The 25,068-nt window shown below is 42.0% G+C and overlaps 1 protein-coding gene across 2 annotated transcripts in view; it reads right to left on the reverse strand.

Moving 5' to 3' along the window:
* rerg (RAS-like, estrogen-regulated, growth inhibitor) overlaps window positions 1–14,344 on the reverse strand; it is an 87,614-nt gene extending 73,270 nt beyond the window's left edge. The window contains exons 1-2 of one of the 2 annotated variants that reach the window (XM_043713541.2): window positions 14,188–14,344; window positions 13,337–13,522 (exon numbers count right to left, since the gene is read on the reverse strand). In XM_043713541.2, coding sequence (XP_043569476.1) covers window positions 13,337–13,397 — 61 coding nt within the window. In that variant the 5' untranslated portion in view covers window positions 13,398–13,522; window positions 14,188–14,344. The remainder of the gene's footprint in view (window positions 1–13,336; window positions 13,523–14,187) is intronic. The other variant, XM_043713543.2, reaches the window with a different exon arrangement.
* Window positions 14,345–25,068: the final 10,724 nt, after the last annotated feature.

Below are 25,068 nucleotides of genomic sequence, written 5' to 3' on the forward strand. Positions count from 1 at the left end.
AATAGTTTTCATTCAAGACGGCATTGATTGATTACCTGTATAAAAATGATGTTCGGGTATATGGGGAAAGTTGTGTTGCTTACTTGGAGAGTTGGTGCAGACAAAATGGAGCAAATTGCCTCTTTCCACAACAAACACAACTGTGATTCCCATTTCAACACACACCTCACAGTTCTCTGATGCTATTACCAGGGCAGTACAGTTTCTTGGAGAAATATGACTGAAGCCTTGCATTCTGATCTTCCCTCACAACTCGTGTGGAAACTACAATGCTCTTTTCTGCATTCTCCTTCATGGCTTGCTCAATAATTCAGAACTCACTGTACAGAGAGCAGTAAGATCCCACATTCTAGCCACTGAACTATAATGTGATTCTCACACAGAGAATAGAGTAAAGAAGTCTGAGGCCAATCTAAGGTAACAGGTTTCTCACCACCTGTGTCAATATCATTCTCATGCACACAGTCAATGACCAATTATTTTGTTGCTATCATGACATTTTCTTGCATTATCTTTATTGAATGAGTGGTTACTATAATTACAAATCACTACTAAATCAACTCTGTTCATGAGCTGTCGTGGCTGACACAAGAAAACAGCACAGACTAAACGTTCAAAGTGACCTCAGCATGGTTAGGTCCAGTGTAAGCAATGAAAGAACAAAAGAGAGACCACGATAAGGCTGTTAGACTGGAAAAAATGCAAAGTTCAGAAAGATAAGGACAGGCTTGGCTGAACGAATTGGACAAAAGCATTAGCAAACCAGTATGTGTGACTTGCATGGACTAGCAAATAAAGTTGTTCAAATGGGCCCAAAAGCAAGCTGCATCAAAGAATAGAATTTCATGGATAAATCAAGAAGCTAAAATCAAACGAAAAGTGATGCATAGAGTATGATTAGCTTCCCTGTCCATATACAGAATCCTGTTGTGCAACTTGACCCTGCCTCCTGCTCTCAGAATTGGAAAAACTCACCAGTTTTGCTTCCAATTTCCACCCTTCTCTCACCTTCACTTGGTCCATCTCTGACTTTTCCTTCCCTTTTCTTGATTTCATTGTTTCATTGGGGATAGGCTGTCTGCCAATACCCGCTACAAACCCACTGACTTGCACTTCCTCACACTCTGCTTCCTCCAAGGATTTCATTCCATTTTCCTGGTTTCTCCATCATACCCATTCCGATGATGCCACCTTCCACAGGGATAGTTCCAATAGATCCTTTACTTTTCACAATTGAGGATTCCATCCCTAACATGATTGACATATCTGACCCATTTCCTGCATGCACCCCTTACCTTTAGTCCCAGAACAACACTGGAAATCTTTTGTCCTCACTTTCTATCTGCCTCTGTATTCAATAGATTATCCTCAGTCAATTCCACAGGATGTCATTACCACAAACACCTTCTATTACCCTCCCTTGTAGGTATACAAGAGTCCATTCCTTCCACTGCACCTTGGACGAATATTCCAAAACTCCCAACATCCCTTTAGCCACTCTCTCTCTCATCCATGGCACCCTCCCCTATAATCAGCATAAGATATAAAACCTACACTCTGTACAACAGAGTGTTACAAGGGGACATAAATTTAAGGTGAAGGGTGGAAGGTATAGGGGAGATGTCAGGGGTGGGTTCTTTACCCAGAGAGTGGTGGGGGCATGGAATGCGCTGCCTGTGGGAGTGGTAGAGTCAGAATCCTTGGTGACCTTTAAGCGGCAATTGGATAGGTACATGGATGGGTGCTTAAGCTAGGACAAATGTTCGGCACAACATCATGGGCCGAAGGGCCTGTTCTGTGCTGTATTGTTCTATGTTCTATGTTCTATGTTCTACCCCACTACCTCCTTGCTCCTCACTGTCAAAGGCCCCAAACTCATATTCCAAGTGAGTCAAAATTTTGCTTGACAAATCTATCTACTGTATTTGTTGGTCACAGTGCACCTACATCGAAGAGGCCAAAGGCAGATTGGCTCATAGCTTTGCAGAACAACTCTGCCCAGGTGCTTGCCATTTCAATATACCATTTCAGGCGAACACTCCTGTCCACAGCCTGCTGCCGTGTTCGAGTAAAGCCCAACACAAGCTGCACAAGCAGCATTTCATCTTCCGCTTCGACACGTTACAACCTTTAAGGGCTCAACATTGAGTTTAACAATGTAAGGCCAGAAACACTGTCTTCCATTTTGTTTATGTTCCCTGCCCCAGCCCCATTTCCCTGCTGTGTGTGCATCAGTTTGCTCCCAGCAAGACCGACCTAATTCCTACTGTTCACACCCAGCAACAACCATTCTGCATCTATATCACTCCTCTCCTACCATTAGCACTTAACATCCTCACCATCTGCTCCACTTCCTCCTCCTTTGTCAATAGGATAAAAACAACAACTTCCAGCTCCCTTCAGTTCCTAAGCATGATCATATTGAATGTGAAATATTAATTTGGTTTCTTTCTCCACAGATGTTTCCAAAGGTCCTCCAGCACTTTCAGTTCCTTTTTGAGATCTCCAGCCACCACAGTATTTTGCCTTTCGTTCTCCTACCCTTGCCATTCAACTCCTGCCCCACTCCCCCACCTTTCCCTAAATAGGACCTGCCAAGTTGACCCCAGTGAAATGCCACATTGGCAGCAGCCATAATAATTGGGGGGGGGGGGGGGGAAATTGGCCAGTAGGCTTCGGAGTTGGGCCTTTCAGTTCCTAAGATACACAGATCCTGCCTCATTGTCCTATTCAGTGAGTGTGCCTGAGCTTTTAACCAGAGAATGGAGGAGGTAAGAACAGTGTAAATTCCAGGCAAATTTGAGGTAAATTTAATCAATGTTCCAAATTTCAAACTTAGGGTGGAAGAAATGTTAGTGACATTGGAGAAGAATTGGCTGACAAACGAAATCAGAGGTTAGTGTGAACGCTGTCACCAAACGGCAGTAAGTTTGAGTGGTGCTCTGGTCTACTTTTATTCTAAGTATGTTGAAGACTTGAACAAGGATGGAGAGAACAGGATTTCCAAAATGGACTGACAACAGAAAGCTACCAGGTTTGGCAAACTTGGAAGGGAATTGTAAAACACTTTCGGAAGGCACAGGAAGCTTAACAAAATGGACAAACAGAAAGCAGGACCAATTTAACTTGCATAAATGCAATGTAATGGAAAATAGGACTGACATATAAACTTAATAGCTGAAAATGTGTTGCTGGAAAAGCGCAGCAGGTCAGGCAGCATCCAGGGAACAGGAGAATCGCCCTTCTTCAGAAATCTTATGCCCGAAATGTCGATTCTCCTGTTCCCTGGATGCTGCCTGACCTGCTGCGCTTTTCCAGCAACACATTTTCAGCTCTGATCTCCAGCATCTGCAGACCTCACTTTCTCCTCCATATAAACTTAATAGAAAGCTACACTTGAAGAGAGTAGAAGAACAGAGAAAACTCGATGATTTGATGCACAGGTCCTCAGAAAGGTAGATAAAGCTGTGCACAAGGGCAAAACAATATTGAACTTTATATGTAGTGTGACATAGTATAAGTATAGGACAATAAACCCACAGAAAACTTAGAGATTCAAGAAAAGAGAAACTATAATCAGGAGAAAGAGACTTAAAATGCTAGACTGTTTCCTTTGGAACCTCAAAGACAATGAGAAGGTTTAAAGTATTTGCACTTGAAAGACCTGTTTCCCTAATCACAGGACATTGCATGGTGCCTCAGTGGTTAGCACTGCTATCTCACAGTGCCAGGGGACCAAGACCGATTCCACCCTCCAGCAACTGCCTGTGTAGGGTTTGCATATTCTCTCCATGACAGTATGGGTTCCCACCAAGTGCTCCAGTTTTCTCCCATAGTCCAAAGATGTGCAAGATAAGTAGATCGGCCATGCTAATTTTTTTTTCAATTAGATTACTTACAGTGTGGAAACGGGCCCTTCGGCCCAACAAGTCCACACCCACCCTCCGAAGAGCAACCCACCCAGACCCATTCCTCTACATTTACCCCATTCACCTCACACTACAGGGCAATTTAGCATGGCCAATTCACCTAACCTGCACATTTTTGGGCTGTGGGAGGAAACTGGAGCACCCGGAGGAAATCCACACAGACCCAGGGAGAATGTGCAAACTCCACACTGACAGTTGCCTGAGGCTGCCCGTAGTGTTCAGTGATGTGTAGTTTAGATGCATTAGATACGGGAAATGCAAGGTTACAAGGATAGGCTTGAGGGATGGGTCCAGGTAGGATGCTCTTCAGAGGATCAGTGTAGACTTGTTGGGCCAAATGGCCTGTTTCCACACTGTGAGGATTCTATAATTCTATGTGGCAAAGGACTTTATAGATTGCAAATTATTTTGAAGTGCAGCTACTATTACAATGTAACATCAATATCTTGCATTTACACAGTGTCCTAAAATGCTTCCAAGGACTATTATTAAACCAAGTGTGACATCCAGACATAGCAGGCGTCATTAGCGCAGCTGACCAACAGCTTGCTCAAGGCATAAGTTTAAAGGTGTATCCTGAAGGTGCAAAATGAAATGGAGAGAGACAGAAAGAGTTAGAGGGGGAATTTCAGAGTTTAGGGACTTGGCAGCTGAAAGGTGCCGATGTTTAAGAATCCAGAACTGGTATCTCAGAGCTGGAGGAGATTATAGAGCGAGGAAGGTAGGGTAAGGAAATTACAGCAAATTTGCAAACAGATTGTGCCCACAAACAGCAATATAAAATGACGAGACAATCTGTTTGAGTGACACTAACTGCAGAGCAAACATTGACCAGGACATTAAGAGAACTGCCCTGGGCAGTCATTTCTGGTGTCTGAGGCAGCTGACAGGGGCAAGGTTTAACAGATTATTTAAAAGGTCAAATCTTGAGCAGTGCACTGATATGGCAGTTTAAATTATTTGCTCAGGCCTCTCCTTAAATCCATTGCATTCTTCTGACTCAGAGGCAAGAATGGCACTCTTGTGCCAAGACGGACATAAATTAATGGAGGTTTTTAAAATCACGGTGCATTTTTATGGAACGAACAGGGAAAGGTTATTTCCTCTAGTTTGGAAGTCAATGATGAGCAGTCATCAATTTAAAATTACGAGGGGAAAGGTTAGCAGTGTTTTCCTCACACAGTGCTGTTGGAACATAAAATATAAGACCGTGGGGGAATGGTTCAGGCAGAAGAGGTTGCACATTTTAAGGGAAAACTGTTTAACTGCTTGAAGGAGTAGAAGATATGGGATAACAGGGAGATGATGAGAGCAGTCAGGTTAGTTTTGGATTGCTCAAAGAGCTCCAAAACATCTTCATAGTTCTGTGATTTACAAATAGAAATATACAAAAGCTAGGCGAAACAAGTTAACATGGGTTTGGGGACAGAAAAAACTATATGAGAAGTTTCTTTGCAGCAATTAAACTAATACAAATATTGTCACTTTCTGTTCCATCCCAATAATACATTGTCACAGCTATCAAAATTTAGCAGGTTTATTTTGAGAGCAATTGGCAGAAAAATATGTAGATTCGTGGTGGATTTCTAGTGGGGGAAATTAATGTACAATTCAAAAAACTACAATATTAACTCTCCATCAAAATTACGCAAGGATGTCACGTGATTAATGCAAAACGGTTCTGGTTTCAAGGTTGGGGAAGTAGCTATAACATTTCTTGTATTGGTTACCATGGCTGCATTGTTTTGAAAAGACAAATTATTCTCAGCTTGAAGTCTAAGCATGGTAACTAGCTATAGATAGCACAAATTGAGTTATTTTGTATGATTACTGAAAATATCATATCCTTGCAGAATTCCCATGTTATGAAGCAAACAGTGAAGACAGCACGCTGGAGTGCTATTCCAAAGTACTGAACAGCCAATGAATTGTTTTTCAATTACTGACACAGTTGCAATTCAAGAAAAATGACAGCCAGTATACACTCAGCAAGGTCCCAATAACTGTAATGTCATCAATAATAGTGATGTTGGTTGAGGAATAGCTATTGGCCAGAACTCCATTGCTCTTCTTTGAAAAAGGTTAATTTCATCCAACAATTAATATCCCATTCAGAAGTCAGAACTTCCATCAACGCTGCACCGAAGTGTCAGCAAGGGCAATGTGCTCATGTCTCAAGTGGGATTTGAAGCTCTGACCTTTGGACTCAGAAGCAAATGTGCAATCTCTGAACGAAGGAGGTTATCAATTACCACAAGTGGTCAATAATATACCTCATGAACAGGAGCATACTTTAGATACAAGATAGCCTAGACAAGTGGCCTCTTGTGGTTCTGTGGTAGTGTCACTATCTCTGGCCCAGAAGGTCTGTGTTCAAGTCCCACCTGCTCCAGAGGTGTATGTCATAACCAGTCTGGACAGTTTTATTAAAATAAGTGGAAGACTAAACTGCCACTTTCTCCATATTACAAATCTATTCAACTAATCAATACATTTTGATATTTATCAAATGTATTGATATTTTTACACATCCCAACTACCTTCATAAATATCTCATGATCTAATTTTCATCAGTTTGTCAGATAACCTTTGGGTCAGTATTGCACTTCCTTACCTGATACAACTTATCACCTTTCTCTTGGCCCATGGGTTGGATTTTGAGTTCATTATGTGCTGTAAATCAGGATGGTGTTGGACCAGAGATTAAAATCCAAAGGTTATCACAGTATGCCTATTGCTTGCTTTTTAAACCCAGCAACACTGAGTATTCAGTACTTAACACAGGAATATAAGAAATGGGAGTAAGAGTAGGACACACAAACCCTCAAGGCTGTTCCACCATTCAGTAAATTATAGCCTGTCTGATCTTGACCTTAAAGTCGCTTTCCTGCCTGCTTCCCATAATCCTCGATGCCCACCTAGTTTGAGAATCTGCTTATCTCAGCCTCCACTGCACCAGGAGTACAAAATTCCAAAGATTAATGACTCCCTGAAGGAAGAAATTTCTCCTCATCTCAGCCTTAAAGGCCCTATTTCAAATGTATGCCTTTTTGTTCTAGATACCCACACAAAGGGAAACACCTTCCCAGCATCTACCCTGTCATAGCATTCCCTCCATCTCTTCCCCACCACCCTACACCCCCAATCAGAATCTTTTATGGTCCCACACGGTTACATCACATTCTTCAAAATTCCAATGAGTATAGGTTGAACCTGTTTAACATTTCATATCCGTTGGCAGTCATGCTCTGTTATTGGATTATGAAACCAATATTACGAAAGTCACCATCAGATTAGAGCTGGGCTTACATGTTTTCCTTTCATTTCATTTCAACTGATGGTTACGTTTTAATTTAATAGTTTCTGTGCACTTCATAAATAAGGTCACGTTTAATAGTTGACCAAATTATACTCCAAAGGAGTGATACCATCGAACTACAATAAGGTCAACATGTCCAATCTCAACATTTTGAAATAATGTCATCAAAGCCAGTTTATGGATAAAGTGGGAACATGATGTGAGATCACAGCTAATACTCCCCCCCCCCATATGGAGCTCCAAATATGGTGAAGGCAGGACATAAAGGCTGCGACTCTGCCAAATGTTTAGAAGCAAAAATCTTGAGCAAGTGGCCAAATGACGATGGTCCGGTCCTTTGTTCCTTCAGTGATGTGCACACAAACTGAAAATGCATCAATCGAAACAGAACACAGAGACTGAAGAGAATTAAATCTTTCACAGATTTCGCATCGAAAAAGTAGTCATGATTGACTAGTTGCCTCTTGAAATCGGGGATGCTGCAGTTCACCCTCTGACTCTTATTTTGTACTGACAAAGGACTCTGTCCTCTTATCTAATTTGTTCCACATAAATCATTTACTCCATCATCCAACACTAATTTAGTGTACTGATAATTGGGTTCTACACTCTCAAGCTTTCATCACAGTTTTGAAAACCACCACCCTGCTCACAATCTAATGTTTAAATTAATGCAACTTATTTCTATCCTTACAGTTTAATGTGGCAATAATTATCTGCTATCCTTCATTCATTTAAAGATCCTTACTATCTCACAAGGTTATCTTTATTTTTGATGGCTCTACCTTTGGCCCCACTTCACTTTTTCTCCAGTGATCTCTCGTGGAACTCCCACATCACTTCCATATGTAAAGCTGGTTCCATAATTTTGTCTTTTTATGGCAAACAGTTCACTTTTTCCTCTAACAACTTTTTCTTTTGTTTTTATGAACGATAATTCTGCCCAAGACTTGAATATCGCCTACATGCTGGAAAAGACTTGTCTGTCACCTCTCTGTGCCTAGAACATAAATAAAAGCTAGCTATCTGTCAAGTGATGAGTAGTGCTGGAAAAGAACAGCAGGTGAGGCAGCATCCGAGGAACAGGAAAATCAGCGTTTCGGGCAAAAGCCCTCCATCAGGAATGAGGCCTTATTCTGAATGTGCTCCTGAATGTTCCATCTCGTCCTTTGTAAATTCCGGATTTTCTTCTCCTCTCCCTCCATCTATGCTCCATACTTTATCTTAACCTCTTGAATATGGTCTACATCAATACTACTTCAACTTGTCCACTTTTTGACTTGATTTGATTCATTATTGTCACATAGAGTCATAGAGATGTACAGCACGGAAACAGACCCTTTGGTCCTACTTGTCCATGCTGACCAGATACCCTAACCTTCTCTAGTCCCATTTGCGAGCAATTGGCCCATGTCCCTCTAAACCCTTCCTACTCATATACCCATGCGGATGCCTTTTAAATGTTGTAATTGTATCAGCTTCCAACACTTCCTCTGGCAGCTCATTCCACACATGTACCACCCTCTGCATAAAAAAGCTGCTCCTTACGTTCCTTTTAAATCTTTCCCCTCTCGCCTTATACCTGCACCCTCTAGTTTTGGATTCCCTGATCCTGGGGAAAAGACCTTGGTGCAGTAAGAAGTTTTGTTTCGCACACATTAAAGGCAGATCATACAATGCAAAGTGCACTAGGGTAATAGAATAGAGCGACGAATACAATGTTACGGCTGCAGAGAAGGTGCACAAAGAGCGAGAAATTCCTAATGTCAAAGTTATTTAAAAGAAAACAAAGAAATGCTACTGGCAAAAGGGACTTACCCAGCTTTCATCTCACTAGTGACAAGAAGCTTCTAACACCACAGCATCTTGTTTTTGCTGGACTAAACACTCTCTTACCCAAGCAGTTGCTCTTTCAATTCACTGGATACAGGCTGAGCTAGTATTTATTGTCCTACAAATGAGTGACCTGTTAGTAGCCATTTCAGCAGGCAGTTAAGAGTCAACCAGGTTTAGAGTCACATGTAAGCCATACCTTTATAGTAAAGTTGACAAGTTTCCTTCCCTAAAGGTCATTAGTGAACCAGATAGGTTTTATAACAATCCAGGGCTAGCTTTCAATTCCAGAATTTTATTAAATTCAAACCTGCCATGGTGTATATTTGAAACTATTCTCCCAAATCAGTAATGAGGGATGCCGGAATAGTAATCTGGTGACATTACCCCTATCTCACCTTATTTTCATTCACTGGATAAGGATGGAAAAGGGGTGACAATGCTGAACTTGTGATATTGGTAGCAGAGTTATCATGGAAACCACAAGCAGGCTCACACCAGCGCTCAGCATGAGGTGAAGAATATGGGAGAATTGCCAAGTCACTCTGGCGATTGATGAGGTTACATGATACAGCAGGAGCTGGCGATAAAAAAGGTAGCCTGTTGGGCAATATGGGGGATTTGATAGGGCCAAAGGAAGGGGAAATGGAAGCTTTATGAATGCGCACCGCAGCAGACGGATACAATAGATGCCTGGGGAAAGGTCCAACACCCAACCCCTACAACAGAAAATGGTGGAAAAGGGTGACGAACAACTTTAAAAACAGAAATGAAAAAGAAAAGGAGCCTATTAAAAGTATGCCATTTGGAAAATATATTCCACTTACTTCTGTTAACTAAGTCTCAGGACCTGCTCCCAGGCATTAATGTAAATCAACAGCAGAGTTCTTATTCACCTCCTGTTAGTTCAGTGGAGCATTCGGCTTACTCTGTGTAGGCTACAGTTGCTTTACAGTGTGATATTTCTTCCAAGGATCTGTGTGACAGATGTTATTCTGGTTGTAGCCCGGATCCTTCAATATTTTTGTTTGTACTTTTAATTAAGAACACTGAAGCTAAAGTAAAGATATTCGACCTGATGAGTCAAGTCACGATTGTGGGTTCTACCATTTAACCGTTGCAATCATCTTCTCACTTTTACCATGGCAACAATGTTTCATTGAGGGTTTATAAAGTTTCAAAAGATTTGACTCTATGTTTAAACAGTGATTTCACTAACAAAACATCGATCTCTGAAGACTAACAATACACACTGTTGGATTCCTAAACTCAACAGTGGAACAAATTGGAATTAGAGGTAGGTTTTATTATCACGTGTACTCAGGTGCAGGGGTACGGAGTACAGTGAAAAGTGTACAAGGTCACCATTTTCTGGTGTCATCTTACTTACAAAGGTGCCTAGGTACAAAATCCTAAGTGGAAAATAAATAAGCAAAGTTAAAAGTTTAGTATTACAGTTGTGCTCCCCCTCCCCATTTCTGTGGATAATACATTCCAACACCTACCTCGAATGCCCAAAGCCACAGATAGTAGCAAACCCTATCACTTAAATGGGAAATTTACCTCCCCAGCAGCCCCTGGAATTAATTCTGGAATATTCCATATAATATCTTCAGGCTGCAGTAAACTGCGGATAACTGGAACCGCAGAAACCAAATCCACGGATATGGGGTTCTACTGTATATATAAAATTATGAAGAGAATAGATAAGATGGAAGTAGAGAGGATGTTTCCACTAGGTAAAAACAATGACTGCAGATGCTGGAAACCAGATTCTGGATTAGTGGCGCTGGAAGAGCACAGCAGTTCAGGCAGCATCCAAGGAGCAGCGAAATCGACATTTTGGGCAAAAGCCCTTCATCAGGAATAAAGGCAGAGAGCCTGAAGCGTGGAGAGATAAACTAGAGGAGGGTGGGGGTGGGGAGAAAGTAGCATGAAGTACAATGGGTGAGTGGGGGAGGGGATGAAGGTGATAGGTCAGGGAGGAGAGGGTGGAGTGGATAGGTCGAAAAGGAGATAGGCAGGTAGGACAAGTCCGGACAAGTCATGGGGACAGTTTCCACTGGCAGGTGAAACTAGGACAAGAAGGCATCAAGATTAGGAGGAGCAGATTTAGGACTGAATTGAGAAGAAACTTCTTCACTCAGAAGGTTATAAATCTATGGAATTCCTTGCCCAGTGAAGTAGTTGACGGTCTTTCTGTAAACGCTTTTAAAGCTAAGGTAGATACTTTTTGAACAATAAAGTAATGAAGGGATACAGTGAGAGGGCGAGCAAGTGGAGTTGAGTCCATGAAAAGATCAGCCATGAAGGACCAGATGACCTACTCCTGCTCCTAGTTCTCATGTTCTTGTTAAGTGCTTAGCCATTGATCTGGATCTAGGATCTTCCACACCAATGCTGAGACCATCACCAGCGTGAGTCCCCTTACCGCAGAACCGTGTCGCCACATCATCGCCATGAGACTGCGCTGGGCTGATCTCGACAATGCAGCTGTCGCTTAAGCTGCTGGGTGCTTTCCACAGAAGGTGAATAAGTTTAAATTAAAAAAAAAGAAAAAGAAGTAAAAGCAGATGAGTCCACGATGGGATTTGACTCAAATCGACCTTGTCAACTTGACCAGGCTACTGGTCTCTGGATGAGCTTCACTTGCCTGTAGCCCAGGGGAGAAGATAGATCAACTGTGAGTCAAGAGTGTGGTGCTGGAAAAGCACAGCAGGTCAGGCAGCATCTGAGGAGCAGGAACATCGACGTTTCGGGCAAAAGCCCTTCATCTGCAGTACACACTTTCGCCTAGAACAGCTGTGAGACCAGTTGTGATGGGGTCTATCATCTGAGACAGCCCAGCCTCCTTGGCTGATGGAGAACACAAAACAAGGACGGATGGGAAAGTTAGTCAACAGAACATCTCCCATCTTTCCACCGTGTTTTAAAACACTTAATTAGAGCACGGGGACCCGTGAAAGGAATTTGATCACAAGGGATGCATTCAAAAGTATTTTTGATATGGTTTGATACATCATAACAGCAGCTTGATGGCAGGCAATGGGGAACCCATCCTTTCATGAACTGGAAATGATTAATTAAATCTCAATTCAGACTTGCCTCACAGAACTTGCGGCACGGTGGCACAGTGGTTAGCACTGCAGCCTCACAGCGCCAGAGACCCGGGTTCAATTCCCGCCTCAGGCGACTGACTGTGTGGAGTTTGCACATTCTCCCCGTGACTGCGTGGGTTTCCTCCGGGTGCTCCGGTTTCCTCCCACAATCCAAAAATGTGTAGGTTAGGTGAATTGGCCATGCTAAATTGCCCGTAGTGTTAGGTAAGGGGTAAATGTAGGAGAATGGGTCTGGGTGGGTTACGCTTCGGCGGGTCGGTGTGAACTTGTTGGGGCCGAAGGGTCTATTTCCACACTGTAGGTAATCTAAAAAAATCTAACAGTGGTGACTGAAAAATGGCTAAATTGACAAAATATCTCAATCAGGTTTTAAGAACTTGTTGGGTTAAGAACCTCCACAAAGCCTCACTATAAAATACCATGTAGCTGAGAGCTTGAACTGATGTGGAAATTACCCATACTGTTGTAGGAGAGCCCTGTATGAGTCCAACCAAACTACCCACCCCCCTGCCCACCCCATCCCCAAATCTCTCCTCCCCTCCTCATGACTACAGCTGTGCATACAATCCAACAAGACCTCCGCACTTTGGGGAGGGGGACAGAGAGTGGTAAGCTCCCGTACCAACTCGCGAGGGAATGGCAACATTGGCCCACAGATGGCACTCTCTGAGCCGGCTGCATGCACTCGGGAGCTGGCACTGGTTCCCAGTGTGGAGCGCGGTCTGTTCACACTGCCGTGCAGCCGGGGGAGACCAGAACAGGCGCGGGCGGCTCAAGGGCAAGGGTATGGTTTACCAAAGGCAGTCCGAGTGAACAGACAACAGCAAACCGCCAGACAATCGGTCCCCACTAACAATGAACATTTGCAGCTGACTTCCACTGACCCTTGGAATGAATTGGGGTTTTCAAAAGAGAGAAATTGTCAATTCAACATTGGTTTGAATGGACACTTTTACTTTAACATTGTTAGTCAGTCTCAGTCAGGTATGTTAGTCATTCACAACACAACTTATACCAAAGGAGCCGAGGAGTGAAGGGGGAAAGAAATTTATTTTTGTTTATTTTTTTTAAAAGAAAAAGAAAGCACTTGGTCGTCTCCCGAAATTTAGGATTTATTTTGTCTTTTTTTTTCTTACCTGACTTGCCCACGCCAGCTCTCCCGAAGACAGCGAGTCTCACTTCAGCACTCTTTGCCATGGTCCAGGGAACAGGAAGGGGACCTGTTCAATCTTCAGTCCAGGAGCAGAGATCAACACCGAGCGATCCTGTCCGACCCAGAGTCAAACTTCATTCCCTTTCAGCTGAAAACCGACCCTCTCTGCCTGGGGGGGAAGAAAGAGGAGGGGGAGGGGGGGGAGGGGGGAAGAGAGGAATGTTAAAGTGGAAGGTAAAACCGGTCAGTTACTTTCACAAACCAACAAGAAAATGACAGCTCGACAAGGCTATGAAACAACTGCTGTCATTCCACCGGCTCCAGGCTCCTCCAGTTCTTGTATGTGTGACCGATATGATACCTCAGGAAGCAGTGAGATTGCTTCACATTCCCCCAGCCGGGCGAACACTAACTAACGGTATCACCATCACTGGGCCGGATAACAACCAATGGCTTTTCCATCTGTATCAGGTTTGTACCAAATGGTTCAAACGTGCAAACCTCTTTATCCCACCATTCCAAAAGGTGACAAGGATAGGCATCCTTTTAAGAGCTGGGGAGGGGAGGGGGGCTGGGGGTTGTGTATTCCACTCTGCATTCACCGATTCAGCATGTCATGAATTGGGGAGAGACTTTGGGGGTTTGTGTTTGCACTGGGGGGGGGGGGGGGGGGACAATTCTCACTTAGTCCCCATTACCCCAGTTCTCAGTGAACCGATCGCACTCAACTCCGTTTCCGCAGTGCCAGTGGTATTAACTTTCCACCTCTCCCTTTAAATAATCATCCTTGGTAAAACACAAATAAAAATCTGCATGAAGTATAAACACACACACCGGTGGCGGCTGCTGCTGCTGCCATTTGTATAAACTCCGTTTGCTTCTCGGTTCCGCTGCAATACTCCAGGTCGGGACAAGACTGAGGCTGTAACATGGAAAATGGGTTGTCCTGGTTGGGTTGCAAACGGATAAGGATTTTTTTTTGGGGGGGGGGGAAGAGGTGGGGACTGGTATTGCTGCCAGCGACTCCGCCAGTCAGGAGAGGAACCTCTGCTTGCCTGGGAGACTGGATGTGCCATTGACAGAGAGTGCCTCCTCCTACACTATATCGGCCACAACATGCGGACTGGATCACAGCAAAATCAGCACGGGATTGACATTTCCGATTGTCCAGGTCAGGGGCAGCGGAATAAAGAGGCAAAAGTAGAAATCGCTGGAAAAGCTCAGCAGGTCTGGCAGCCTCTGTGGACAGAAATCGGAGTTAATGTTTTGGGTGGAGTGATCCTTCCTCAGAACTGGGACAGCTCACTCTACCCGAAAGGTTAACGCTAATTCTCTCCACAGATGCTGCCAGATCTGCTGAGCTTTTCCAGCAATTTCCACTCTTGACCCTGATTTACAGCATTCACAGTTTTTATTGACAAAGGAATAAACTGGGTGGGTGGAAGGGGATGAAAGAACGTAGAGTCATACAGCACAGAAACAGACCCTTCAGTTCAACTAGTCCATGCTGAACATAATCCCAAATTAAGCTAGTTTTACCTGCCTGCTCATGGCCTCTATCCCTCCAAACCTTTCCTGTTCATGTACTTATCTAAGTGTCTGTTGGATGTTGTAACTGTGCCCACATCCACCACTTCCTCAGGAAGTTCCTTCCATACATAAACCACCCTCTGTGTAACCAATTTACCTGAAAAATCTGCCTCCTCGTCTTAAAATCCCCTGTTGTAGGGAAAAGACACCTACCATTAACTCCATCTATAGACCTCATGATTTTATAAACCTGTATAAGGTCATTTCTCAACCTCCTAATCTCCAGTGAAAAAAAATCTCCCAGCCTATTAGGTCACAACAGCAATGATTAAAGAAAGCCAGGGATCCTATGTGTCCCTTTTTTTTAACAGAATCAGACACACTTACTGCATATGTAAAGTGAAATGTGAATTTCCACAGGCTTGATTTTTTTTAAATTATTGATTGCTTCTCTATAAATTCCTAGCAGTGACAGTTATTTTACATTGCAAATTTGGCCAAGAATGCATTTCTGCCTTCTGCAGCAAAAAGTTGTGTGTTGAAGTCTCTCTCCAGAAATCTAGTATCTAGGGATACTTCACATAAGCATTGAGGGAATGCTACAGTGTTGGAGGTGCCCCCTTTGAGACAGTAGACTGTCATCTGCATTCTCTGATAAATATATAAGACGCTATACTAGTAGATCTTTATAAAGCACAGAAAAGTGCTCCCCAGTGTCTTGGCCAACATGAATATTTGAACTAGCATTACATTTTCTTAGACACTGTTACTTCTGGGAGCTTGCTATGCACAATTTGTGCAAAAAAAAGGTTGCTAGGAATCAGAGGTAATTTGCTAATGCCAATATTTAGTCTTGTTTCAAAAAGTGAGATCTTTGCTCTTTGCTAAAAAGAAAGACCTTCCCAAATGCATGTACAAGTTAAAACAAAAAAGTAAGTTAATGGCTCATCGTAAATAAAGTGGAGTATTTATTGATACTTCTGCTAGATATTGTCTGGACTCTGTGGTGCTGCTAAACCACTACCGGAGTTATTCTCTGAATCCTGTGCATAGAATTATAGAATCCTTACAGTGCGGAAGCAGACCACTCAGCCCAATGAGTCCATACTGACCATCCAAAGAGCATCCTAACCGGACCCACGCCACTATCCTATTCCTCCACATTCCATGGCTAACCCACCTAGTCTGCACATCCCTTGACACTATGGGGCAATTTAACGTGGCCAATCCACCTAATCTTTAGACTATGGGAGGAAACCAGAACACCCAGAGTAAACCCACACAGACACAAGGAGAATGTGCACACTCCACACAATCACCCGAGGCTGGAATCGAACCCAGTCCCTGGTACTGTGAGGAAGCCACACTTACGCAGAGTGCAGGGCAGAGCGTAGTTTATATCCTATGCATTTGCAAATGTTGCTCCAGAGTGAAAACTTTGAAGTTGCCCTTAGTAATAACCTTTGGCTTAGTGCATGAGACAGAGCTAGCACTTTTGATACTAATTTAAAGAATTGACAATCCGATGATAGACTTGTGAGCATGCACAGTGGCTGACACCTAGTACTGAGGGAGATCTGTAACTAGGGAGTTGCAACTTTTAGGTGAAATGTGAAACTGAAGCCCTGACTACATGATTGGACGAGCAAGGGAGTTGTATCCCTCAATCAATCTCTTGGAAACAGAATTACTACTGGTTTATTTATTGCGGTTGGTAGAACCTTTTTATTCACAAAGTGACTGCTGCGTTACCCTGAATAACAATAGCAATGGCACTTGAGAAACTATTTAATTAATCATGCAGTACATAGGAACATCCTGAGAATTCAAAAGACTCTGTGTGAAAGCAAATTCATCTCTTTCCTCTTCCTTTCTTAGCATTCTTTATATCACCACAGGTTACCTTAGATTTTCTACTTTACTGGAAACGCACACAATCAGTAGGAATTCAGTTTATATGCCGAATGTTCAGTTCTGGTCACCACACTTTAGAAAGATAGGAACTTCCTTGAGCAGATGCAGAGGAGATTTACCAGAATGGTTACAGGATGGAAGCTTTGGGTGGAGTAGGATCATGTTCACTTACAAGATTAGATTGGAAGGGCTGAGGTTAGTTTGCTTGGATAAAAAAAATTGAGAGGAAATTTAATAGAATTGTGCAAGATTATGACCGGCTTAGACCAAGTAGCGAAAGTAAATCTCTTCCCACAAATTGATGGTACAAGGAATTAAGGGACGGAATTTAAGATTTTACAAGGAGAATTTAAGTAAGATCATTTTCCTACAGAAAGTTGGACTCACCTGGGACTTACCGGCTACGAAGGTGGAAGCAAAGACAATCAATGATTTCAAAAAGAAATTGGATGGATTTTTGGGCGGCATGGTGGTTCAGTGGTTAGCACTGCTGTCTTACAGCAGCAGGGTCATGGGTTCAATTCTGTCCCCGGGTGCCTGTCTGTGTGGAGTTTGCACATTCTCCCCCTGTCTGTGTGGCTTCCCTCTGGATGCTCCGGTTTCCTCCACAGTCCAAGGATGTGTAGATTTGATGGGGGTGGTCATGTTAAAACACCTCATAGTGTCCAGGATGTATAGGTTAGGTGGATTGGCCATGGAAATGCAGGTTTACAGGGATAGGGTATGCTTGGGTGGGATGCTTTTCGGAGGTGTGGATTCAATGGCCTGCTTGCACACTGTAGGGATTCTATGGTTCTTTGAAATAAAGCTGCATGCATCAAATGGGAGAGTGGGACTGACTGGATCCTGCCGCAGGGAGCCAACAATAGACTGAATGGCCTTATTCTGCTCCATAAAAGACTTTATGATAATGACTAATACTTGGCTTAACAAAAAAAAGATTGCTTAAAGCCTGAGGTCTCAAAATGAAAAAAAATAAATACCATCATTTATCAGGAAAAGGAAATGTATAAGTTTGCCGAAGGCTGTTTCAGTCTATCTGCTCAATCCTAGAGAAGCATAGACTGCTTATAACACTTTTAACATTCATTCTTTTCCTAATTGTCTGACAAGCAAAGGAACAATTTAATGTTTTAGTTTCATTTGTATTCTGAAACTTGCACGCTCCTGATTAATGGTAAAAGCAGCAGCAGCCGTGGACACTTAAACTATTAGTAAATTGGAAAATATCTGAATTTGTTCAATGTTTTATAATTTATACTGTACTCCCTTTTGTCTGTCTGATCACACAGATAGGGCACGGGAAATTCTTAAGTTACAGTTTCAAACAGAAATCTGCTGTTGTCAGTTAGGACCCATTAATATTTAATTGATGAGCTTTTAGGCAGAAAATGCAGCCATTTTCCATTGGTGGACATTAAAACTACCATGCAGCAATTAGCTCACCCACTCAGCAATAGCTAATTCAGTGACAGAGCAAATAATGCAATGGCAGGGTGTTTGTTTAGCATAGATTTTCACTGGGTCTTCACTGCTGTGGTGAGGGGCAATTGTCCACAGGTGTAGCTCTACACAGTAAATATCATTAGCTAATAAACATCAGTCTCACTGAAGACTACTAGAGGGTATGCATTGGGCCCAGATTAAATACTAATCATAGAATCATACAGCATGGAAACAGACCATTTGGTCCAACCAGTTCATACCAACCAAACTAAACTAGATCCACTTCCCTGCACTTGGCCTATATGCATTCAAACCTTTTCTATTCATCAACTTATGCAAATGTATTTCAAATATAACTGCACCCAGATTCATCCCTTTCTCTGGCAGTTCATTGTACACACGACCCACTCTGTGTAAAATAGTTGCCCCTCTTTAACCTCAGCTTTCTGCATGGGAAGCCATTTGTGCATCTAGGGAGTAGCATTAATATGGCAAATGAGAGCACAGGTCCTTTCAGGTAACTGTAATTTGCATGTTATTGTTTGGGAGGAAGTAATCAAGGGGTGTCCCAGAGGGTGCATTGTAATTTGGACAAAGAGATGAAAGTGGTGGGTCTGTTTTATTCTCCACTGCTGTCCTATGTAATTTTAGGGAACAAACATAGCAGAGTGAACTCCATCTCCAAAGCTCTCATGTGCAATGCTATTATAATTCAAATGATGGATGAATAACAAAATGGCCACATTAGTTAATCAGACGGCATAATTTTTCTGCTGTACAGTTGACATCACTCCAGAGATAGAGCAACAACCTTTAATCTTATTTGCTGAATTTGAACTAAATTAAACCATGCATGATCAGTGAAAGGAGCTTCCATAGTACTTGCATACATCCTGACTATGACCACTATAACCTGGTTTCATCAGGTCCAGAAGCAGATGCCCAAAGAGATTGTCCAATGGGCTGGGATATTAAAAGCTTGAGACAAAGCTACCCCCCGCCCCACCTCCCCCCCACCCCCACCCCCCCCCCCCCCCAACTCCTTCCAATCAGTTTCAATTGTCTTGCAACAACAAATGTATGACCCAAAGTTGAGATTGCTACAATAGTATTATTGTCAGTAACCCACAATATTATTCAGTTTATTACTTTGAATCTTTGGTCTTTCCATTTCTAATTTGATATTTTTAAAAACCTTGTAATGTATAAAGACTGGTTAGTGTTTAATATCCAGCATTTCACAGTAAGCTTGGTCATGTAGCAGAAGATTATGTTTTGTCTGGAAAACGGGTTGTGGAAAGTAAAGTATCTGGTTAATCCTCGAGATATGTAGTTCTCGCAATGGAAAATTACAGAAAAGCCAGAGTTTTCAGATGGTAAAGGACAAGATCTCTTTTGGAAGCAAGACAATTATACCAAATTGTATCAAATAGCCAATGTTGGAGTGGGAAAATAGTTAAATCATTGCAGAAGTGGGGAATGATACATAACCAACCACACAGCCTGCATAAATCTATGATTTATACCTAAACTAAATATCATTATAAATTTAAAGTCTTCAGGACACACGTTACTGTCTTCTCTTGGGAAACAATGTCACTTAAGAAACCGATTTTGCAGTTTACAGTAAGAAAGTGAGTATCAATGGGATTGAAAAATTAAGCACTTTCAATCTGAAATTGGAATTGATAACAATTCTCCTTCACTTTTGAAAGGTCTATCTCTCTTAAATAAATATTACTAAAGCTTTCTGAATGTGTTGTCATCTGTTCTACCACCTTAATTATTCCCAGTTGACTCGATGTCACAGAAAACAAAACACACCAATTGATGCTACCTTGAGATAAAGCAAGCATTCTGCTCCTCGAATGAGGCATGCTTTTCTTCCTATGCAGTCACTGTGAGCTGAGGAACTATGGAAGTTAGCTCCATTCTACAATGATATCTAATCGCAGAAGTTAAACCTTTATTTTCCACCCCATTGCTGGTCTCTCCTTCTTCTTCACATAATCCATCCATATATAAACACAGAGGTGCATTGGATGACTGGTCCTGGGTCAGTTTCCGCCACCTCCAAACAGACCCCACCACCAAGGATATATTTCCCTCCCCACACCTATCAGCGTTCCGGAAAGACCACTCCCTCCGCAACTCCCTTGTCAGATCCACACCCCCCACCAACCCAACCTCCACTCCCGGCACCTTCCCCTGCAACCGCAAGAAATGCAAAACTTGCGCCCACACCTCCCCCCTCACTTCCCTCCAAGGCCCCAAGGGATCCTTCCATATCCGTCACAAATTCACCTGCACCTCCACACACATCATTTACTGCATCCGCTGCACCCGATGTAGCCTCCTATACATTGGGGAGACAGGCCACCTACTTGTGGAATGTTTCAGAGAACACCTCTGGGACACCCGCACCAACCAACCCAACCGCCCCGTGGCTGAACACTTTAACTCCCCCTCCCACTCTGCCAAGGACATGCAGGTCCTTGGCCTCCTCCATCGCCAGACCATAGCAACATGACGCCTGGAGGAAGAGCGCCTCATCTTCCGCCTAGGAACCCTCCAACCACAAGGGATGAATGCAGATTTCTCCAGCTTTCTCATTTCCCCTCCCCCCACCTTTTCTGAGTCCCAACCCTCAGACTCAGCACCGCCTTCTTGACCTGCAATCTTCTTCCCGACCTCTCTGCCCCCACCTCCTATCCGGCCTATCACCCTCACCTTAACCTCCTTCCACCTATCGTATTCCCAACGCCCCTCCCCCAAGACCCTCCTCCCTACCTTTTATCTTAGCCTGCTTGGCACACCCTCCTCATTCCTGAAGAAGGGCTTATGCCCGAAACATCGATTCTCCTGCTCCTTTGATGCTGCCTGACCTGCTGCGCTTTTCCAGCAAGCTCAGTTTCCAGGGTCAAACATAAACAAAGGTTCATTCTAGGATTCACTTATAATGTTACATTATTGAGAGACTGCAATACACACAAGTTTAACTAATCGCTTAAATTAGATTAGATTAGATTGGATTAAGTTAGATTAGATTAGATTTATTGTCACATATACCCAAGTACAAGAATATAGAGTCATCTCTCTGTGGCACCAACTTAGAATGCAATAGTTAGAATTAAAAACAAGAGCAGAAATTTAAAAAAGAGAAACGAAAGGAAAGCAGAAAGTCGAGATCACCCTAGCCACCACCATGGTCATGAGTCTTGAGCCAAGGTCACTAACATCACCTTCGGTGAGCCCTTCAATGCCGCGATGCCACCACCACTGCCACCGTCTCTTGGCCATCTCCTGTGCTTCTGCCAAGTCCCTGCCTGCGCCGAATCCACCAATATCATAATTGCCACTGTCCAATGTCATCATTCACTGCTGGATCCACCTCGGCGCCATCTTGGAATCAGTTTGAGTATCAGAGTCCGCAACCTTCCTGAACTAAATACAAGAGTGTAACCCTTTGAGCCAGCGCTGACACCAGAACCATTGTCAATGTTGGTGTCCTGAGCTGGGCCAACCAATGTCATGGTTGCCGTGCTCCAATGCCACCTCTCGCCGGTGGACCACAGCTGAGCTCCCCAGGAGCAAAAGATAAGAGAGAACTGTAGAGAAAAGAAAAGTTTAAAGAAAAGAAGGAAAAAAGAATAAAAGAAATGGACGGAAGAAAGCAGTTGATGACCAGGAGCCTGAAAGCTGCTACTTCACTACTGCCATCTTGCTCTGGGGTTAATATAGGATAATGAACAAAATAATTGCTAATACAAAATAAACACAAATGGTTGGGCACATTAAAATTGTTAAATAGATTCAAAACACATCATTCAAAAATAATTTCATCATTCGTCATACAATCATCTGAAATCCTCATAAATTATACTGATTAGTATATTTCACAAACCATATTTTGTTAACAAAAGTTGGAATAATTTAAATGAAAGAGCATCAACACCTAATCAGATTCTAATGGATTATCTGAAAACATGTTTTCTCATATGCACAGATAAGTTATCATCTGAAGAGTTGAGAATATGTACTTTACTGGCCAGTAGAAAATACCTATTAAAGATTTTAACAAAATAAAATCAATAGGATTGGTAATGTTAAGAGTGCTTTAGAAAGTAAAACTGGCTTAGAAACTAAGAGGCAGAAATATCCAGTTTTTTGTTGCATTGTGTTCTTTCCTAGTTATTTTTACACTGCTACTGCTATGTTATTTTCAAACAAATCCTTCCCCAGTTCTGACGCGCATTCTCTATTCATCGAAATTTTTCAATTTTATTCAATATTTATTTTGTTTGAATTCTGTTCTATAGTAAAAACAAATGTCCCTTAACAGCCATTTAACTCAGATTTAATTTTAAAACAAATGAAGGTCAAATAATTAATTTAACCTTCACAGAATTTGCAATCCAGCAGCAAATGCGAAAGCATGCCCAATAGAAACTAAACATCTATCAGCAAAATAAAACTCTGAAAGACAACATCTCCCTCCACAAGTAGCAGAAATTTCTTCATCAACACCAACCTCAATAGGGCAATAAATTTTCATACTCCCTGCAGAACGTGTGTGTGTTGGAGATACATCTCCCAACATGATGAAAATTAAACCAGCACAAGCTCTTACGGGTAAGATGTTGATTCACAAGTTATTCTCCCATCGAGGGCTGTCTCCCTGAAATTCCACAACACATATTAAATACCCAACCAAAACATTGATTTTATACGGGATGGTTGAGCAATTTAATTCACTTTGAGCATAACATGAAAGAATCACGCTTTTACCATTGATTACATTTTTGATCCACGCACAGAGCAGGAGGATTTAAAACACTGATCCATTTCCAGTACGTAAGCTTCAAAATCTCAGAATAAATCTGATGTAAATCTATATCTGACACTTTACATGCAACTAAATCCTCCTCACTACAGGTTAGCAATTTTCTATATTAAATTGACCCTAATCTGTGTCAAAAATATTGATCCATAGCAACCTAGCACAGTCATAAAGCAGCTTCCCTATTCAGAAGAAATCAGTCTGCACTCTTCATGTTTTGCTTGTTTTGCTTTCTCTTTAAATCCTGGCGTCAGCTGAGGCCACTTTGATCAGCCATTTGGTTGATCTGTATTAGTGATTTTTCTGGTGCAGTTGGTTTCTAATGTCATCTGATAAAATCTACATTGTACTGGTTAAACTCAATTAAAGCAAAATTAGAATGTGTGCAATGACCTGTCTAAACTATTCGTCAAACAGTTACTATTCGGTTCAATTTACAACTTTTTTTTGCTGAGAATTAGCTGACTAACAAAGCAACTTTCTCTGGTGTAGCTGAGCCACTGGCTTTCTGTAAATGTATCTGGCAAAAACAATTTAAACCAGTTGTTATACAGCTCAAATTTCCATGCTGTGTTGTTGTACTATTCCACCAAATACTAACTTGGTTCAATTTCATGTGGAGAAGATACATGCACGGATGAATCACATGTGCAAGCCACGAGTATAATTCATGTAACTGTAATGTTAATTATAATTGTAATAAGCTAGTTCACTAAATGCAACAAAACACAACATTGTTGGTGCAAGGATAAAATCTCTTGACAATGATCAAATAAGACGATTATGTGATACATCACGCACTGTAAACCTTTTATACTGATATTTTACATTAGATTTGGCATTGTACTATGTCCAGTAAGTGAAATATGTCAGATGAAATTTAGCATTCGATTGTGTGTGTATATTCACCAAGGGAAATTAAAGTTCATAGTTCTTTTCAATAGAAGATATCTTGGCAAGTCTAATGATTTTTTGTAATTGATTTTCTCCAAACTATGAAGAGCTGTATAGTGTCAGATTTTAATTCATTGAAGGGGTCTTCTTTCAGGAAGAATATACAAAACATTTTAAACAAGCTTGGATTTAGGTAGGATCCCATGTAGTTGTTCCAATACAGCTACAACACTGGTATCTACCTGACAGTATGGGATGTTGCCTCGTTATGTCCTGTCCATGAAAAACCAGACAAATCCAACTTGGTTTCCCTATTCAGAAGAAATCAGTCTGCACTATTCATGTTTTGTTGTTTTTCTGCTTTGTCTTTAGATCCTTTATTTTCCGATCAATCTATTCTCCATCATCAGCAACACGATGGAAGATGTCATCAACAGTGTTATTAAGTATCATTTACTCATGGACAAAGCAGCTGAGGTTGGCTGAGAGTGCCTGCCATTGACATCAGGGCTGGTGGGAGAGCAGGGAAATACCTGTGAGAGTAATGCGAAAACCTATGACACTGAGGTGCTTGGAATTTGTAGGAATAGACGGGGAGATTTAGACTGTTTGGACTGCAGGTTTTTTAATTGAATAACATCAACCTCTTCACTGGGCAGAACTCAAGCCTCAGATATCAGTAAATTAGGCTATGCTTACTACTACAGAAAAATTGAAAGTTTAAAGGGGTGACAGAGCTGTTAACACTCAATGGGAGCTCTACTGCAACCATTGCTGCCTCATTGTTAATGACTCCATATTTTCAACTCATAACAGGACTAGGGGTTGTGTCTCACAGTTTGGGAGCTCCTGATGTAAAAGATTAATAGGCAGTACTTTACAAAGTGTTCTTTTAGCCTCTATCTAGTATATGCTATCACAGTAGCTTTCTTAAGGTTTAACATCAGACTTAATTTTAGCCGATTGGCTAATAAATTGCTTTGAGATTCCTGAGGTCATAAAATGCCATTTAATGCATGTAGTCATTTCTCTCTGTTATCTGTTTCCCAGACCTATAAGACTAACCTCTATCTGGAATGCAGTACTCTGAC

The sequence above is a fragment of the Chiloscyllium plagiosum genome, unplaced genomic scaffold (genome assembly GCF_037043375.1).
Source record: "Chiloscyllium plagiosum isolate Xiang-an unplaced genomic scaffold, Cpla_swu_hap1 HiC_scaffold_23, whole genome shotgun sequence".
In the NCBI taxonomy this organism is placed as follows: domain Eukaryota; kingdom Metazoa; phylum Chordata; class Chondrichthyes; order Orectolobiformes; family Hemiscylliidae; genus Chiloscyllium; species Chiloscyllium plagiosum.